The sequence below is a fragment of the Stegostoma tigrinum genome, chromosome 21, assembly GCF_030684315.1.
Source record: "Stegostoma tigrinum isolate sSteTig4 chromosome 21, sSteTig4.hap1, whole genome shotgun sequence".
Lineage (NCBI taxonomy): Eukaryota > Metazoa > Chordata > Chondrichthyes > Orectolobiformes > Stegostomatidae > Stegostoma > Stegostoma tigrinum.
Window position 1 is genome coordinate 19,546,044 of NC_081374.1, and position 17,824 is coordinate 19,563,867.

General features: G+C 39.9%; 1 protein-coding gene across 3 annotated transcripts in view; it reads right to left on the minus strand.

Moving 5' to 3' along the window:
• LOC125462903 (sushi, von Willebrand factor type A, EGF and pentraxin domain-containing protein 1-like) overlaps positions 1-17,824 on the minus strand; it is a 57,426-nt gene that overhangs the window by 27,128 nt on the left and 12,474 nt on the right. For 2 of the 3 annotated variants that reach the window (XM_048553395.2, XM_048553394.2), the window contains exons 4-8: positions 11,977-12,073; positions 10,835-10,908; positions 6,978-7,163; positions 1,310-1,495; positions 336-515 (exon numbers count right to left, since the gene is read on the minus strand). In XM_048553395.2, coding sequence (XP_048409352.1) covers positions 336-515; positions 1,310-1,495; positions 6,978-7,163; positions 10,835-10,908; positions 11,977-12,073 — 723 coding nt within the window. The remainder of the gene's footprint in view (positions 1-335; positions 516-1,309; positions 1,496-6,977; positions 7,164-10,834; positions 10,909-11,976; positions 12,074-17,824) is intronic. The other variant, XM_048553397.2, reaches the window with a different exon arrangement.

A 17,824-nucleotide genomic window follows, 5' to 3' on the forward strand; every position in this document is an offset into this window, starting at 1 on the left:
TACGATTGCTGTACAAATCTCCTGCAAAATGTCTCCAGACATTTATCACTTTAAAGACTCTTAGTAAATCTTGTTTGTTATTGTTGTAAGACCATCACTTTGCCCAGGCTTCAATAATTTATCCTTAGTATTACCAATGTAATTGATAGGAAATTTCAGCATTAAGTTGTGAAAATAGACTAATATATACTTGTGTATATAGGAATAATAAAGACTGAGGAATATTCAGGCCAACCTTACAAACAGAAAACATTGAGAAACATAACACAGAACTAGTTTTGAACCAGTTGCAGGCTTTTCTTCTCAGCAGTTAGATTTAAGAAATTGTTACCTACTTCTTATGCATGCAGGTGGTGACGGCTCAAACCTGTGATTCTCCACACACCGAATGACTTTATGGCCAATCAGTTTATAGCCCCATCTACACTTATAGGTAATTTCTTCGTGTAACTCGTATACAGGTCTCTTATTTGTTATTTCTCCGTTTTTGATTGGCATAGGTTCCCGGCATCCAGCTACCAAGAGAGAAATGCATTATTCTCAAGTAGATAAGACAATAAATAATAAATCTGCCAATTCAATCATACAGATGAATGTGAACAACGTACAGGCTTGGATTAACAAAATGACCTCCTCTGCACATTCAACAACATCCTGGAACAACTGATGAGCAGTCACATCACTACCTGGCTGAAAGAACAGGGTGGATGCTTCATGTAGTGACATTAGCGGCTCACGTCATGGCCCTTTAGTACCACCTAACTAAAAGGCACGAGTCAAGAATGTGTTAGACAACTCCCAACTCATATGGACTAGAGAAGCTTCCAATTGCACTCTGGGAGTCTACTTTATATCTGTTAATTAAGTCAAATGCCAATCCAAAAGAGGATACTCCTATAGCTTCACATATACCACCATAAAAACGACAATGGAAATATATGGTGGCTTGGTTTTTTCTTTAATGAAGGGTATAAAACTTCAACCGTCTCCCATCCATTGATGTTGGGATGGGATGGGAGTGCTCTGGATCATTAATACCGAGACAAAACAAAAATATTCTGAAGTGGGGTCACTTGATCCGAAATGCAAACTCTGTTTTCTCTTCACAGATGCTACCAGACCTGCTGAGTTTCTCCAGCAATTTCTGTTCTTGTTTCAGATTTCCAACATCCACAGTTCTTTCATTTATTTTGTTTTTGTTTTAGTTAACATTAAGGCCATTGTTTCAATGACCAATGACTGTAAAATACAAATCATTTTAAAAATACTTAGTCGATTCTATCCTAATGTTTAAGTTATAGCCACTCACATAGTTGACAGGTGGGTGGCGGTGGTGAGAATTCACTGTTCTCATTGCATTCAATGACATTGTCGCCTTCAACTTTATAACCATATTTGCAACTGTAAGTTATTGTTTCACGATACTTGTAACTGGGTCCAAATCCTGCAACAATGTTGGCATTTTCAGGCAATTCTGGACGCTCGCAGTGGACAGCTGTCATGAAACAATACATAAATTGTAGTGCATATACAAAACAGAGGTTTCCAATGCCTAATTCTTTTTGACAGAGGTAGTTTTTCATTAAATTAACAGAGCTGCAATTTCTCAAATAATGTTCACTTAAAGAAATACATTAACCAAGCTATTCATGCAAATGATTTGTACTCTAAGTAGCTGGTTACACATTATCCCAGTATTTAATAGCAAGCTTAATTTCTTTTGTAGTGCTTTGAAATCTGTGTGGTAAAACTGGCCACATTTACTCATATAGGAGACATGGGGTCTACATTCTCTGTGCACTGTCTATGTAGTAAGTTCTACACGTAAGCGAATTAACAATAACAGAGTTTAGAGAAAGTAACAATATACAAGGGTTGGTAAGAGAGCCTATCTGAGACTCTATATATTCAAGTCCTGGATCAATGTTAATGTGATATCATCAGGACATAACTCCATTACATAAGCCAGTAGCAGTCACAATTGTAAACAGTGAGTTAACTATTTATTGCTCCCTGATTATTTCACCTCTTTTGGCCATTAATATTTAGCTTATTACTCTCGCTTCCCACCTCAAAGTCTCTTCCACTCAAGACAAACTGGCAACAATATTCTCAGCCCTTCTTTAGGATGGGTGCAATGAGTTTTATGTGGTTCCCTTGAAAGGGAAAAGCTTTGTCAGGTTGAGGTTTCAATATCTGAACATAATCTGAATGTAAGGCAACATCACTGCTTCCAAACTCTCATGGGCTTGAGTCTAGTCTGGAGTGGACAACAACATCTCTTGAATCTATGCCAAAACATTGCCCTTTTCTTTGGTAATGGGATGGCTATCACTTTCTCTTTTAGTGGAAATTAATCCTCTATGTATTTCCTGGCTCCTGTGTCACCAGGGAAAGCAAAGATATTACCCTGGGTTGTAGAAGACTGTGGAAAATCTTAAGAAATTAGAAACTCAGGGAATCCTTCATTTGGATCTGACAAAAGTTGACCAATGGTCATTAGATGTGGGGGCCCTTCGAAGCTCCACTGAAATACCCTGAAGACTTGATGGAAGATTCAACAATACCAGAAGGCATTCTATCAGATCCTTGCTAGTCTGGATGTAATCAAGGAATTTGGAATGGCTCAATGCTGAATACTTAAGCTCTTCTTTTTCCTTCACACTTATGGGTCTAATCCCTTCTTTGAAAGATCATTAAAAAGATGTGCTAATCCAGTATAGTTATGTAAAGTTAAAATACCATGTCTTATCTCTCTCTCTCTCTCTCCCCCTCAAAAGATTTTCCCAGAAATTGGATCATCACTTTTCGTTTATAGCAGACTGTCTTCCTTAACTATTAATTCACCGTGACCTTCAAACTTTGAATAATTAAAAGATGGACAACTAATGCTGGCTTCACCAATGATAGCCACATCCCTTCAAAGATTTCAGAGAAACATTTCAGTAAAATATAATCTTTTTCCAACTTCAGATCTTTTTTTTGTAATTTCTCCAGAGCAATGGCTGCGTCTGCACTGGACTTATGGAATTTTTCTGTCAGCTTTTATTAGTTGTGAATTCCTGATTTTTGCTAACAACATTCCTGTGGACAGATAACAACTTTTATGTTCTCAAGAATTTGCATTCATTCACATTCCATTTTTGAACTTCAGCAGTTGCTCACTTATGTTGCATAAAAGACTTGAATACCTTCTTTTTCTTTATCAAGAGTTGGCGGCAAATGTTTGATTTCCATAAGAAACTATTCCTTTTCAGCTTCTGAGACATGATAATGCTAATGTGACTGCTAATAATCGAACTTGCAGTTGAGTAGTATCATTTAGTTAGTTAGACATCGCTAAATCTTGCTTGATTTTGGTTCGTTTGTTGTTTCATATTAACGTTTTATGGTAATTCTCAGCTGTAGAGATTCTAACTTGTGCCTCTGCTTCTTTGCTAAAGAAGCTTTCAATGCTGCATGGCTTGCTGATAAGATACAATCGTAGACGACTGCTCACATCTATGCCAATTATTAATTTCTGAACTTTCAATATTGGCTTGATCCAGTTCAGTCTTAAGCATCTCCTTCCTTCGTAGATTAAAATATGTTCATTAGCTGTTTGCAGTTGTTGAATTAATTCTTATTTGGCTGTTTCTGAAGTTTGAAGGTGTGTGCTGACTATATTTAAGTGATCTTGATGTTCTTTGCTCATCATTGTAAGTTTGTATCGCAGCTCTGAGACCTCCTTCATGTTTCACTTCCATGTTTCTAGTTCATAATCTGATACTGTTTGAGATATTGTGGGCATATGCTGCCTGTTAATAAGTCTGAAGCTTCTAGGTGTTAGTTTATCAATTAACTCTGTCGTTTTGAATGCTAGGGCATCTATAATTGAGGATATCTACAGATTCCTAGTATCCACAGTTCTTTGCTTTATTTCATCTATAACTTGTATCTCTTCTTCCATTAGCTCCTAAGTATCTGTGACATTATCTTTTCTGAAAGAACAAATTAAGTCCCACAAGTCTCTTGCTGCTGGTCACCTTCATTCTTGATGTTGTCTTTTCCCAATGCTTCCAGCCTTTCTTCTGAGAGAACTGAAAGCTGTTACATATTTCTGATGTTTCAACTTAAGTTTCTTCTATAACAGTAAATGAAGAATACTTAAAGCCAGATATGCATGTCCATTTAATAAAGAAAGTCGGTGATTCAGAATGACACACAAAGTTTCAGTTATCTCTCTTCTATTGTAACAAGTGTAACCTATATCTGCCCTCTCTGCCTTATGTTTTAGCTCCCGTACTCCAAAGTTGAATCGAAGATGGTTGAACAAAGATTTTGTTTCCACTACTGCAAGGGGTCTGATAGAATAGGCACATCTGATCCTGTAACCAACTCAAAATTAGTTTCCTTGCCATTAACTATGATATCTTCATTCCAGAGTTCATCTTATGGATCTAAGTATACAGTGGAGTTGAAACTCTGCAGTAGGCTTGTTCCATTCTGAAGGAAGCATTCATCTATCTCCTCCATGTCCTCTACTGCTTTGATACTAGCAGACTGCTACAGTCTATGTTTTATTTTCAGTGTTACTAAAGCAGCTCTGACATGGACTGTGTCTTGGCATTGATGACCCTCCATAATACTGGCTGGATTAAGCACCCACTAATGGGGCTCTGTAATGTTGGCCACGCCTATTCTTCTGACAATTTCTGCTGGCAAGCTTTCCATGTGCCCTTTTATTTTCCAAGTCCATGTATAATTGTATTTTGCAAAATATCTAGCATGTACTGTTCAGCGGAATGATTCTGCAGCTTGCTGCATTTCCTGCAACTCGTATTTTATTTCTTCCACATGAGTTTTCTGCAAACTGTCTGCACAACTTATCACCTTTCTGTGACCTTTCCCATGCTTCCTTTGTCCAGCCAACTGGTCCCAGTCCTCTCTTGTGCTGGAGACCTGTCCCATGCATTCACTCATGCCTGACTGATGTTGAAGGCTCTTTATCTGCTGTGGGCTGTTCCCTTGAGAATCCTTTCTGACTGCCTTGACAGCTTTCTCCCATAGCCTGCTGCTAAGTTATTTTTCTTCTCTTTCAAGTGGGAGCTTTTTCTGAGTCTGATGTCGGCCTTGGAGCCTTTCTTGGAGATTTTTTTTAATGTTCCTGCCCAATGACTGTGGTGTTAGCTTACCTGCCAGATTGGGAATTTTTCCTGGTATTTCTTTGTCTTCTGTTTTCAAAGTTTGTTTGTCCTGGTTGCTTAACATCTGCAACTATGTAGTACGTTCAGGTCTAGACTCAAATATTACTGAATATAATGATGTACATGGGGTAATAAGAGAGACACCCTGTCTAAGACTCTTCACGGGATGGTCTTCCATCTTGTTAATACATCTTCATAACATAGTTCCTAACTTACACATTCAGTAGCTATAATGAGTGTAAAGGTATAGTTAACTCTTTACTCCACAGTCTAGGAAAGTGAACCAGGCTGAAAATTTGTACTTAGTTATCACTGGAATGGCTAACCAAGGAACTGCCAATTTTAATTTGTGCATGGCAAGGGTAGCAGTTCAGAGGGGGCTGTTCATCGTGCTGTGATGACCAAAACAGCAAGTCAGATAACAGAATGTTTTCACCAGAGCAATTACTAGTGCTGCATTAACAGCCTCAATATGAGAAATAAATTGAAAATTTGTCTTAATGTTATTAAAGAATCTCTATGCAACTATATTGAGGTATAATTTTGTGAAAATGCCTCGAAGTCTTACCTAATTCAGCAGGGCAGCACTAAGGCTCACAGCACCAAGGACATAGGCTCTATTCTGTTTTTGGGCACTTTGTCTGGCTGGAGTTTGGACATTCTCCCTGTGTCTGTGCATAGTCCCCAGGGATGTGCAGAGTAGGTGGGTTACTTATGAGAAACTCAGGGCTACAGGGATGGGGTGGGTCTGGGTGGGATACTCTTCAGAGGTTCAGTGTGAACCCGATGGGCCAAATGGCCTGCTTCCACACTATAGGGATTTTATAATTCTATCCACAAAGTTGGAGAAGAAAGGATTTGGCCTCATTAATTCCATTTTATGAATGTACACACTACTTATGTACAGCTATTGATGAAAAGATAAGTGAGCTGGGATTTCATGAGAAGGTAGAAATACAGACCAAAGACACCGTATCTGTTTTTGGGGAAAGTTTTGGTCTTGCATAGTTATCTCTCCCACTACCTCTATCCCTTGATTCATTGCTAATAACTGCCCAGTTGGTGAGTACCTTGGGATATTTTGCTAAATTAGATGTAAATTGTTGCTGCAATTGGTAATTTTTCTGCTTTTAGTAGCCGATGCCAAGGCACCTCAAATGTGTTGATTGGTCTGAATGGTCTGAATATTGAGATAGAGCACAGGCTGACTGCAATAGTCATTACAGTACTATGGAATATGGAAACAATTGCTGAACATAAAGGAAAGCATTAAGAGGGGGATTTATGCACTGTCCTTACAGTCACACAATTTGAAACTCGACCATAAGTGTGAGCCTTCAAGAGCTGGCATCTGTGCATGAATCTCAACAATATTATTTTCATCAGAAAGCAACAGCAGTGTTCGAGGAAACCAGCAGAGCTACTCCCAAAGAATACTCCAATGTTCTTTAGTCAAAATAGAGTGGGTGCCAAATCTAACCTGACCAAAAACAAATGAGAAGTCAGGCTCCCAGCTTCTCATAAAAAGAGCAAATCACTTTGATTCTGATTCCAAAGTTTAGTATCTTTGCACTAGGGGTAAGAGAAGGAACATGGAGATATTAATGTTGGAGACAGAACTGCCAGAAAAAAAAGAGAAGGGTAAGGTATAAGAGTAGAAGGAAAGGTTCAGTGGCAAGAAATGCAACACGATTGGCACAGACTAAAAGGAGGACAAGGAGAAGGCTGATAAACAAACAGGTGACATCACGTAAAATGGAAGAAATTAAAGAAGAAGGAAAAATTTAGTACCTTTGCAAATTGGAGGATTATTGTTCCACTCTCCAGTCTCTGTACAAACAAGTTCTTCAACACCAATCAATGAATAGTCATTGTCACATGAGTACTTTGCTACCATTCCATGCTCCCAATAATCTCCATTGGGTGGGCTTGGAGTTCTTCCATTAGTAATAGGTTCAAGATAATTACATTTGACAACTGGAGACAAACAAAATTAAGTTAATATTTGTGACAGACTGCAAGGTCAAAGCTATATCTTCAAATTCCTGGGCGGGGTGGGTGGAGAGGCATTTGTAATGTGAATCAGGTGAGCAGCATGTAAGTCCAGTCTACACCTGTATTTTGTAAAAACATGTTGAAACTCCAATTCATAGGCAATCAACACTTGTTTCTCCCCTGGTCACATCCTGATGTCATAGAGAAATAACGTTTTGTGACTAAGTGATATTTGATTGAGTAACTGACCACTGTTAGGAAAGTGACAAGAGGACAATTGATGGACTGCTCCTTAAATTGAAAATCACTGCCAAGGAGGGTAAAGTTGTTGTTTTAATGTCTCTGGGTTGTGGATAGGAAGTATTGTAAATGCTTTCATGTTAATACTTTGAGATGGAATCAAAACACATCCAGACTAAGAGCTGAGCTAACTTAGGAAACAGATCAAATCAAAGCCTAAGAAATGTTCACCCTAGCATGCATTAAAAATTTAAGCAACTTGGAGTATCACAGAGTCAAATATAGGATTCCCTCCTCCAGATTCCCGACAGCAAATTCTTGAACTCCATTGGACCAATTTTCCAGCCCAATGAAGACGATTAAACTATCACATTATCAATGATGGAAAAAGCTAAATGAGTGACCACTATAAGAAGCGGACAATGCAAAGTGTTGGTCTCTGTCATACTGCTGCATATTAAGCACTGCTGCCCTGTATTATCATCTATTGAGGTTTGCTTAGTGTTCTTTATAATATGGTTTTAAAACCCATGAGTTGATGACTGCCCAAACATCTGTTAGGAACCGGGATAACTTGGATCCCAACAGAAATTAACAAGGAAATTCCGCATACACCATCGAGGCAGAGCACCCTAATAAGGCTTCAGACCCTGTACCACAGAAAATGGGCACTTAGTAGAAGGATTAATCATTATGTTACAATCATTTTCTTAAAGTGATCTCACCCATCTCAATTGTTTGCAATTGCAGAACACCTCCGCTCGGTTCGCAATAAACAACTGCACCTTCCAGTCGCAAACCATTTCCACTCCCCCTCCCATTCTTTAGATGACATGTCCATCATGGGCCTCCTGCAGTGCCACAATGATGCAACCCGAAGGTTGCAGGAACAGCAACTCATATTCCGCTTGGGAAACCTGCAGCCCAATGGTATCAATGTGGACTTCACCAGCTTCAAAATCTCCCCTTCCCCCACCGCATCCCAAAACCAGCCCAGTTTGTCCCCTCCCCCCACTGCACCACACAACCAGCCCAGCTCTTCCCCTCCACCCACTGCATCCCAAAACCAGTCCAACCTGTCTCTGCCTCCCTAACCTGTTCTTCCTCTCACCCATCCCTTCTTCCCATCCCAAGCCACACCTCCATCTCCTACCTACTAACCTCATCCCACCTCCTTGACCTGTCCGTCTTCCCTGGACTGACCTATCCCCTCCCCACCTCCCCACCTATACTCTCCTCTCCACCTATCTTCTTTTCTCTTCATCTTCGGTCCGCCTCCCCCTCTCTCCCTATTTATTCCAGAACCCTCACCCCATCCCCCTCTCTGATGAAGGGTCTAGGCCCGAAACGTCAGCTTTTGTGCTCCTGAGATGCTGCTGGACCTGCTGTGTTCATCCAGCCTCACATTTTATTACCAAGCTCCTTAAAGTTGTTATCTTTGCTCCAAAACAAACATTTCTGTTTTGTTGCATTTCCAGGATTGTAAGTTTTTAAGGCTCTTCATCTCCGTTATTAGAACCTGTTTCTTTGAGGAACTGTACCTAGTCACTGCCGATGTAAAAGTTATTGTCAAACCTCTGGGCATTCTTCCCATGTGTGCATCTCAGGAAGGAACATGAGTGAGGAATACAAAACACACATTCAATTATGGTGAGCAAATATTACTGGCATGGCCAGCTTTAGTTCCCCTTTTCCAATGGACTGGGATATGTGAGTAGAATCCACCATTCCACTACCACTGACTGATAAGATAAGGAAAATTGTATTTGGATGAACTCAAGAAAAAACTCCTGTGCACAATGTGGCTCCCAAAAATGGCAATGGCAGATGTTTTTGCTGTTGTGCAACTGTTTGCACTATAGGTACATGCATAGAAAAGCATTCATTCTATGAACATGCAACTGCTTCATAAAAATTGAATCATGCATAGTACTGCTGAAGTCCTTGAAAAGTACCATGATTCCTTCACCAAGGCTGGATGGATGACTGCTGTCGGGGAGTAAAGTTTATCTCCTGTAACAAAATCCGTAAGGCTTGCTCAGCTTGCTTCGCATTAAGTTGCTGCCTCACATGAACTGAAGGAAAAGTGGAACTATTAAAGCCCAAAACTTTCCAGGGCTGCACTAAGATTGTGCTAACTGTTTAAACTAGGTTTCACAATGCAGAAAAAGGCCATTTAGTTCAATTAAAAACAAAACACAGTGGATGCTGCCGAGTTTCACCAACAGCCTTATTTAGCTTAATGTCAGTCTTTCTGCTGTTTGTGAGCCTTTTCCCATCCCTCCTCATTTAACCCTATCAACGTAAAATTATACTTCTTCCTCACTCATTCTGACTACAACCTGTTAAAGATTTTTCACCCCCCTGAATTCCTGACTGGATTTAACGACAGACACAATTTTTGTATCTCGAAATGTCATGAAAATGCAATGGCATTTAGGTAAACACACACAAACACATTTCATAACAGCATAAGAACATACAAGATTGGATCTTGAACAGATTATTTGGCCTATGAGCTGTTGAGACATATAACAAGATCATGGTTCATCTTCCACCCTCTGCCCTCTTCTCTAATTCCCATTGTAGCCTAAAGTACATAAGCCTCTGTCTTTAATATGTATGTGGAATGGGCATCCACAGCTACCTTGGAGACAAAATTCCAAGGACTCACAACCCTTCAGGTGAAGAAATTTCTCCTCATATCGGCACTGAATAGTCAATCCCTTTATCTAATATTGTTGCTCCACAAGTTAGATTGCCTAGCCAGGGAAATGTTTTCTCTGCTTTGACTATGTCAAGAGTTATGAAATTCCTAAAAATTGACAACCCATCTTACTTTTTTTTAGTGTTGCAATTAGATCGCCAGTCATTCTTCTAAATTCTTCGTATGAGATGATAGGTCTATTCACCATCCTAATTAAATGTTGAAATTCAAATTTTTAATTGTTACAAAAAGTTGATGTAAGATGTAAAATCAAATTTAGAAGTTTGATTTTTAGGGTGTCCTTTCAGATATTTGTGAACTGTAACTTTAAGTTTCCAGAATATATGACTAAATGACTAAAGTTTAATAGAATCTTTAAATGCTGGTGTTCCATTTCATTCAGGTATGTTTCTTTACAATCCTTCATGTCAACAGCTGAAAATTTACAGGAAAATTTTGAATTACTTAATAAACATCAGTTCATGGAAGATGCTCAAATTTCAAAAACGTAAAGAAGCTTTAGTTGATGTAACCATCGCAAGAAGTTGTATCAAGCTATTGACAAAGTATTCCTCCTTCCAAAAATGTAGTACCTTAACCTTTTAAGAATAAATAACTAGCCATATGAAATGAACAAAACAGTTTATTATTTTCATAAATGGAAGTCAATTGATTAACTTCAAGGGACAAAAAAAACACAATTTACCTTCACATATTGGAACATGACCACTCCAACCATGAGCTTCACAAATACGATGGACGTTTCCAACTAACTTGAACCTAAAAAGAAACAGACCAGTATAGAGAAAGCAAGCTGAAAATTATCCATTGTAGTGTACCAAGGCAAAAGTTAAGTAGAACAGAGGCACACTGTGCTGATCAACGTTAAAGATCTAGGCACTAAATTTCTGCAGACTTCCTGACAAACACATGTTTTTAAGGCAGGTGGGAATTTTTACGTTAGAAGTTTTACACTAGAAATCGGAAATGCTGGTTCTTGACTCATATTAACAGATTGGGATAATGGCTTTCAAAAAAGAGCCCCTGCATCCTGTCTGACAGTTTCCGTCAGCATCTGAATATGGGGTCAACTTTTAGTGTTGACCTTGACTTCAGATTTATACGTGACTTCGAGAATTTGTTTAGTCACAAATTGGGCGAAAGTGGTTGCTGGAATATTAACTCACCACGTGGAAAAAAGTTACATAATGGACACAAATTAATCTTGAAAGGCACTAAATTTCAAATTCTGTAATTCATTCTAGTGGACTCCTGATGCAATTCCAAAAGGATTTGAGTTGGAATATCAGAGAAAAGAACATTTGTGCCCCATAACTCTAGGATCCTATCAGTCACCTGGTGGAATTATGATGAGGGAACTTTAGAAAATGTTCAGAATTTCATGGATTTGATCAAGTGACTGTGCAAACTGTCCAAATTTATTCCATCTCAATTTGTATATCTGCTTGTTTAACTGAAATAAATATGATTCCAATCTGTTATCTGAAATAAGGGATTTGCACTCCACCTTAAATAATTTACAAATATTAAGTAATAACACAATTGGTTTGTAATGAGGTCTCTGTTAATTATATAGAAGAAGATTTGACCCCAAATATCAAACAGAATGACTTTCAAAGATGTCATGAGATCTCCCAACAGCAGTACTACAAAGCACTGAAACTGAAAGTTTGTCAGAAACTACAATGAGAATGATGATCTTTGGAGCAGATACAGAGAACATGGTACAGCTTTTACCGAAGCTTAGAAACAGTTTGATTACATAGCAATATTGTTTAAGACAATTTAATTAATAAAATTGAAATTATTTGTGCACTGCATAATTACCCAGAATTACAGTAAAATGAAACTCTGCTTCCAAATTCAGCACTTGTCGCATTATAATATCCATTCAAAATCTCCCCAGGATTGCCACATGTTATTGCTACATAAAGAAAGAAAATGGAATGTTGAGCGATTACAAATATCAATTCAGCTTTCAACACGGTTTTAATGGTTAGAAGTCGATATTAAGTTTGAAGAATAAAAAAACCTACATAGGGATGAATGTTAGGTTTTATTGGCTAAATCTGAATTTGTAGGTTTTTTTGAGGTTTGTTTTGCTGTGAGAACTACACGTTCTTTTGCCATATCTTACCAAACTCACCTCAGCGATTACCTACTCCATGTGATCCCTCATGGCGTTCCCAAAACAATTCTCTACTTTTGTGGATATTCTGGAATTCATCGGCATCCCTAGCATCTGCACCAGCTTTGAAAAGCTCTCTGTGCACCGGATAAGTTTTGCCAGTCTAGAACTACTCTGTACCATTCCTGACATTTGCCGCAGACATGGCAGACAAGAGGAAACTGGTGTCCTGCTCTGTGGGCTGGCACCTGGAGCTCTTGCTAGACATGGCAATCCAAAGGCAGGACTTCTTCTCCCTCCAGTACCAGGAGTGGAGGTCATGACACTAGGTCATGCCAGCTTGGTTCAATATTGGGCTACAGCACTCACAGCTGTCTGAAAGAATGCACAGCAAGAAGAAAGAAGATCAATGGCCTTCTCCGCTCAGCCAGCAAAAATGCCAGCATCCTTTCTCCAACACCTCACACTCATTCTATTACTGCACCCACCTCCCATCAAGGCTCATGCTCTACCACTGGCTTTATCTTCCCTTGCTCTCTGTCGACACACCATTTCCTGCCCCCTCCCACCCACCCCATGATGCCTACTCACTCATTCGGGACACATGCCCATCTGCACTAAAAGTATCAACACGCCCATCCATTTTCATTTCCATCGACACCTGTCCCTTGGTCCAGAAGAAAAACAGCCCTAGAGGGGCAGAAAGAATCAAAACAGCTGGGCTGCCCAATATTTAGCTCTTCATACCTTAAGTGGAAAGCATCTTGACCCCAACCACCTCAAATGGCTAACTGACTATTTCCAAGTCAGTGGACTGGTATCTGAGGCTGCCCTTGACTTACTTTTTGGGCCCCTTCAGCAACAGCTATCTCACTTATCTTAACTGAAATCGGTTAATAACCTTGACAAGCTTTCTCCTGCACTAAACAGAAAGGCATGACAGAAATCATTGGAGTCTGTTCATTCTAGCCAAAGATACAAATTGCAAAAAGGCCAGGCAAGGCAATGCAAGTTAGGGATGCTGTGAGCTTTCAGGTAGGCTCAGAGAAATAGAGCATTACAAAAGGAAGTAAAGAGTCAGAGATGCAGTCTGGTCCAGCCCACTAGCTGGGGGCATGTCTCTGAGGGCACATCTCCTTACTGTAGCATCACAATTATAGTTCTTGGTGCAGCTTTCTGTGCAGCATTGAAGTGCAGAAGATTCCTGTGTCTGGCCTGGAGACGTGCCATGAGCATTGGTAGCGACTGGCACATATCAGATGTCATTGTCGATGGATATGGAGTGCAGTGCCCATGAAGCATGCCTGACACTTTAGTGCCCAACGTCCAACTTAGAAGCCATTCAAAACAAGTGGGGAACTGAACTCACCAGGTTTCTACATTGAGTTTTCTCAACATCTCGCTTGGTTGGTGAGTTTGCTAAGAAAAGAAGCTGAACATTAATGAGGCATGTTGATTCACTAATAAGGAATTTAACAACCAACAATCCCCTTTAATTGGCAAGTTGCTGCTGCCTAGCAAGATATTCACCGCGTTGTTTATGAAAAAATAAAAGGTGGCAAGAAATGCTTTCAATTTGAGTTCGGCCTTGCTAGACCTGTCATCAATTCCATCTCACATGTTGCCACAGCCCATGCCACTCAGACCTATACAAGATTCCACCTGTAATTTTAAATTTCAACAGATTATGACGTCAGTCTCCTTTCCGGTTATTAACACATGGTTTGCATAACAATCATCTCAATGAAACAACTCCCATGAAAATAAATCTTCATTGCACAACTCAATAAAAAATACAAGGTAAAACTGAGTATGTGGATATGCTCAGATAATTCTGACTGTAAAAAAACTATGCCTCTATTTTCTGTGTCAGTTGTTTCAGAATTTTGAGTTGCAATTAGCAATTGTGTTGAATTGTACACAAATTTAAGCTGAAAGATCACTAGTGATAGAAACATAAAAGTGAAATTTTTTAAACTAGTTTCCATGAAGGCACACAGCCAACAGAAATATAATTGGATTAGTCACTCCGAGCTAGAATTAGATGGTGATTTTGTAGTTCACAGGATAGTTTTCTAATCAACTGTAATATCCACTGCTTTCAAGGTGGCACAGTGGCTGAATCATTAGCACAGCTGTCTCACAGCACTAGAAACCTGGGTTCAATTCTACCCTTCGGTGACTGTCTGTGTGACATTTGCACATTCTCCCTGTGTCTGTGTAGGCACACTCTAGGTGCTCTGGCTTTGTCCCACAGTCCAAAGATGTGCAGGTTAGGTGATTGGCTGTGCTTAAAAAAAAACTTGCCCATAAGGTCCAGGATGTGTGGGTTAGGTGAATTAGCCATGAGAAATACAGCATTACAGGAGGAGTAAAATGCTCTTTGGAGGGTTGGTATGGGCTGAATGGCCTGCTTCCACACTATTAGGGATTCTAGCAAACTTTTCATGCTGATTCAATTTTAATGTGTTCAAATCTTCAATCATAGCGATCCACAATGTTAGATTGTATAGCCTTTTCTGAATGAAGAAACATTGCATGTCATATAGAATCCGTACAGTGTGGAAACAGGCTCTTCAGCCCAACAAGTCCACACCAACTCTCAGAGCATCCGACCCAGACCCATCCCCCTAATCTACACATCCCTGAAACACTATGGGTAATTTAGCACGGCCAATCCATCTATCATGCACACCTTTGGACTGTGGGACGAAACCGGAGCACCTGGAGGAAACCCATGCAGACAGGGAGAATGTACAAACTCCACACAGACAGTCGTCCGAGGGTGGAATCGAACCCGGGCTGGCTCTAAAGTTTTACAAATCACACCCTGAAGGCGCTGACTTCCAGGTGGTTATCAAAAATATAATGCACTTGGATCACTGGGTCAGTCTGACTAAGTTCACAGCCAAGATTACAAATTATTTCATTAAATAGTTCAGACTTGGTCCAAGTTATCTCCTGAATTGGTTGCAATCATGTAAGTAAATCAACCAGGACTTTACCAGTATATCTTTTCCCCATTTGACCTAATTTGTTTTCTTCCTGACCATTGATTTTCAGATAAATTTAATGCCAAACTGAGAAAATGTAGAACAAATCCAATCCACAAATAACCTTCAGTCTACCCTTGATCATCAGCAAAGTCATGGATGATATTGGTGATAATGCAATCAAGTGAAATTTATAGATACAGCCAAAGGTGAGGGCCTGGTTTCCATCTCCCTGAAGCTGATGAAGTTGTTTAACTGCGCCACTCTTCTGGATTCTTCCTTCGAATCAACAAAGGACAGGGTGAAAGAAATATCTGGATGGAGTTGAAGAGGCTTAGTAACAACAAACCTCAATTGTCCTTTGTTGATCACATCATCAAGATTGTAGGTGGCCTGATTAGTAAGTTTGTGGATGACACAAAAACTGGGGGAATTGCAGAGAGTGAGGAGAATTGCCAGAGGATGCACCAGGATATAGACAGGTTGGAGATTTGGGAAGAGAAATGGCAGATGGAATTTAACCTGGACAAATGTGAGGTGATGCATTTTGGAAGCTCTAATGCAACAGGGAAGTATACAGGAAATGGCAAAACCCTTACAAGCATTAACATACAGAGGGATCAAGGCGCATAGGTCCACAATTCCCTGAGGCGATCAAGAAGGCACATAGCATGCTTGTCTTCATCAGCCGAGGTATAGAATATAAAAATTGGCAATATATTGCAGCTGTATAGAACTTCAGTCAGGCTGCATTTGGAATAATGTGTTCAGTTCTGGTCACCACAGTACCAAAAGGGAGTGGGGGTTTGGACAAGGTACAGAGAAGGTTTACCAGGATGTCCCCTGGTTTGGAAAGTACGAGCTATGAGGAGAGATTGGACAAACTTTGGTTTGCTTTCTATTGAATGTCAACGGCTGAGAGCCAATCTGACTGAAGTTTATAAAACTATGAGAGGGATAGATAGAATGGATGGTCAGAATATTTTTCCCACGGCAGAAATTTCAAATATAGGTGATATTGATTTAAGGCAAAAGGGGCAATATTTAAAGAAGATGTGAGAGGCAAGTGTTTTTTTGTTTATGTAGAGGGTGCTAAATACATGGAATGTGCCACCAGAGGAGGTGGCAAAAGCAGATAAAATTGCAACCTTTAAGAGGCATCTTGAAAGATACATGAATAGGCAGAGTATAGAGCTATATGGACCACAAAGAGGTAACAGGTTTTTAGTTTAGAAAGACACATGGCAGAGAAGGGTTGGTGGGCCGAAGGGCCTGTTCCTGTCCTTTATTGCTCTTTGTTATTCATTTAAAACTGAGACGTAAAGGACTTTCTTCTCCCAGAGGAGGTGAATACATAAAATTCTTTAGAGTTGTGGGTGCTCCATCACTGGAAACATGTAAAGGAGGATCATAGAATCATAGAATCCCCAAAGTGTGGAAACAGGCCCTTTGGCTCAACAAGTCCACACTGACCCTCAGAGCATCCTCCCCCACCAACACAAATTTGATAGATTTTTGAAATAACAAGGAGTTGAGGGCTAAAAACTGCTGGCATGACAATGTTGAGGTCTGGGGAAGATCAGCCATGATCTTATTTAGTGTCGGGGCAGGCTTGAAGGAGGAAATTGTCTCCTCCTGCCCCTATTTCTTAAGTTCATATGACCATCATTTAGAACATAAGAACCAGGAGCAGGAGTAGGCCATCTGGCCCTTCAAGCTGACTCTGCCATTCAGTAGATCATAGCTGATCTTTTCATAGCCTCAGTTCCACTTGCCCACAGTCTCACCATAACTCTAATTCCTTCACTGTTTAAAAAATGATCTAACTTCTCTTTAAAAACATTCAATGAGGAAGCCTCAACTACTTCCCTGGGCAGGAAATTCTGCAGATTCACAACCTTTTGGGTGAAGAAATTCCTCCTCAATTCTGTCTTAAATCTACTCCCCCTAATTTTGAGGCTATGCTCTCTTGTTTTAGTTTCACCCACCCATAGAAATAACCTCAGAGATAATGGGAACTGCAGATGCTGGAGATTCCAAGATAATAAAATGTGAGGCTGGATGATCACAGCAGGCCAAGCAGCATCTCAGGAGCACAAAAGCTGACGTTTCGGGCCTAGAAATAACCTCCCTGCTTCTATCCCTTCTATTCCCTTCATAATTTTGAATGTTTCTATAAGACACCCCCCTTATTCTTCTATATTCCAATGAATATAATCCTAGTCAACTCATTGGTCCTCATAAGTCATCCGTCTTGACTCCGGAATCAACCTAGTGAATCTCCTTTGCACCCCCTCCAGTGTCAGTACATGCTTTTTCAAGTAAGGAGATCAAAATTGAATGCAGTAGTCCAGGTGTGGCCTCACCAGCACTTTATAACCTCCCTGCTCGCAATGAAGGACAAAATTCCACTTGCCTTCTTAATTACCTGTTGTACCTGCAAACCAACCCCCTGCGATTCATGCATAAGGACACCCTCTGCACAGCAGTATGCTGTAAATTTTTACTGCTCAAATAATAGTCCTTTTTACTGTTATTCCTACCAAAATGATGA